Source organism: Nomascus leucogenys, chromosome 13 (assembly GCF_006542625.1).
Source record: "Nomascus leucogenys isolate Asia chromosome 13, Asia_NLE_v1, whole genome shotgun sequence".
Classification (NCBI taxonomy): Eukaryota; Metazoa; Chordata; class Mammalia; order Primates; family Hylobatidae; genus Nomascus; species Nomascus leucogenys.
In genome coordinates this window covers 92,960,460-92,962,825 of record NC_044393.1, presented here as the reverse complement: position 1 = coordinate 92,962,825, position 2,366 = coordinate 92,960,460, and the positions used below count along the sequence as shown (strand labels likewise).

Below are 2,366 nucleotides of genomic sequence, written 5' to 3'. Positions count from 1 at the left end.
TCTCTGACTCTCCTGGCCTCATCATGGCACATTCTAGACGGAGAAGAAACCCACATTCACCTAACATATCCTACATTAGGATTGGTTATACTTATTCTTAATTTGAAATGTTGCTAATAAACTCCTACATTGTACTGGTTAAGTAAAGAAGGCTTGGGAGCCAGATTGTTTGGGTATGAGTCTAACATTTTCCATCTGCTTAAAGTTCACATCTATAAAATGGGATAATAATGGGAAATTAATTGGCTATAATGATAAACTGAGGTTATCTCTATAAAGTACCTATCAATATGCAGTGGATGGCGCAGAGTAATTTATAATAATGCTAACTATTAACATTATTATTAAAACCCTTTTTTCCATTGAATTGTCTCTGTGTGGGGCTTTCCATTCATCCCCAGCAGTGAAAAGTTGTGTGGTGGTACTTACTAACTTCCTCTAAGTGAAGAGCATGTGCTTATTCAGAATCATAGACAGTCCCCTGGAGGAGGTGAGAAGAGTAGAAACAAATGACCATCACAATCTCAGGGCAGGTTGGAAAATGGATTTTGTTGTGTAATTGCTTCAGATTGCCAGATGAATGTTTATGGATTCACTCTCTCTGACAACAGAAATTGTCAGACAGTTTGTAGGATTTTATAAAAATCAATTTCCCTCCAAGCTGAAGTAGGCATTTAGGTACATTTACTGCTTATAAGAGAGGAAGTACAATTGAGGGGAAACATCCAAATGAGGATGAAAATGGACAGAGGTATCAATGGGTTCTGGAGTCTCTGCCTGTGGCTGTATTTTTAAAAAGTTTTTATAGATATGACTCTATCTGGTAATAACTGCTATTCCTCTACTACTGAGCATACCTGACTAAGTCACAGGTGGAGTGTCCGTTTTAAACTTCTGGACTCATAGCAGTGTACAAAATAAATCTTTCCCCGACATTCTCAACTCAATAAGCGGATGAATTAAAAAATGTTAAGTATAACAAATGCATCAAAAACTAAATACTTCCCAGGCAGGAAAAAGGAATGCTTTGCAGAGTTTCTTGGTTCATTCAGTCTCAGATATAAAGAGGGTAGTGAACTTAGGTGGTATTTGGTACCAAGATTCCCGGAGATGACTGAGGAGGGAGAGTCAAATGTCACACCAGTTAGGAATGACTTTCCTTGCACAGTGCTCTCCTCAGGGCACCCTTGACCTCTGCGTTCCTCAGGCTGTAAATCAGGGGGTTCAGTGTTGGGTTAAAAAAACTGTAAAATAGAAAAAAGACCTTCTGCTGCTCCTCAGGATGGCGGGACTTGGGGGCCATGTACATGATGATGGCACTGCCAAAGAAAAGCCCCACCACGCAGAGGTGGGAGGAGCAGGTGGAGAAGGCCTTTCTGCGGCCCTCCCCAGACTGGATCCTCAAGATGGCCGCCAGGATGCGCGAATAGGAGAACAGCACCAGGCTGGGCGGCCCCACCAGGAAGAACACGCAGGCTGCAAAAATGACCACCTGGTTGAGCCAGGTGTCAGCACAGGCCAGCCTGAGGACAGACAGGATTTCACAGAAGAAGTGGTTGATTTCATGAGGCCCACAGAAGGGCAATCTTAGGATGAGAACCACATGGACCAGAGCCAGGAGGGAGCCACACGTCCAGGAAGTGATGGCCAGGGTGATGCAGACTCTCCAGGTCATGATGACGGAATATCGGAGAGGGTGGCAGATGGCCACGTAACGATCGTAGGACATTACCACCAGCAGGAGACATTCGCTATGTCCAAAACTCAAACAGAGAAAGGTCTGCGTCATGCAGCCAGCAAAGGAGATGGGCTTGGCTGGATGCAGGAGGTTCACCAGCATCTGGGGCACCGTGTTGCAGGCGTAGGCGATGTCGACGATGGCCAGGTGTGACAGCAAGAAGTACATGGGGGTGTGCAGTCTGGAGTCCTGTGAGATGAGCCCCAGGATGGCCCCGTTCCCCAGCAGGGTGAAGACGTAGAACAGGGAGAAGAGCCCAAAGAGGAGCATCTGAATCCTTGGGCCCAGGAGAAATCCCAGTAGGAGGAACTCTGTGACCATCGTCTGATTTTCCCCCATTTCTCTGTGAAAAAGAAAAAGATCACTTAGGACCAGATTGTCAAAAAACACCTAGACATTATTTTATGAATTTAGTCATTTTTAAAAGATAAACTTTTAACATTAGTGATTGAGCTACACATTAAGTTAATTACTGATGGTAAGTATCCAGTGTTATAGAAGGGATTGTGTCACCAATGATAGGATACATAGAGCCATTGACACATCATGGGAAGAAAGAATGTCATACCAAAGTGGAAGTAAAATGACCATCTAATAAGGATTGTCTTGAAGCTGCACATATAAAAAT

The 2,366-nt window shown here is 44.0% G+C and overlaps 1 protein-coding gene across 1 annotated transcript; it reads right to left on the bottom strand.

Annotated features, from left to right (window-relative positions):
* Window positions 1-1,144: 1,144 nt before the first annotated feature.
* LOC100596515 (olfactory receptor 2A1/2A42) lies at window positions 1,145-2,077 on the bottom strand. The gene has a single exon (XM_003282222.3). The coding sequence runs from the start codon at window positions 2,075-2,077 to the stop codon at window positions 1,145-1,147; it is 933 nt and encodes a 310-aa protein (XP_003282270.2).
* Window positions 2,078-2,366: the final 289 nt, after the last annotated feature.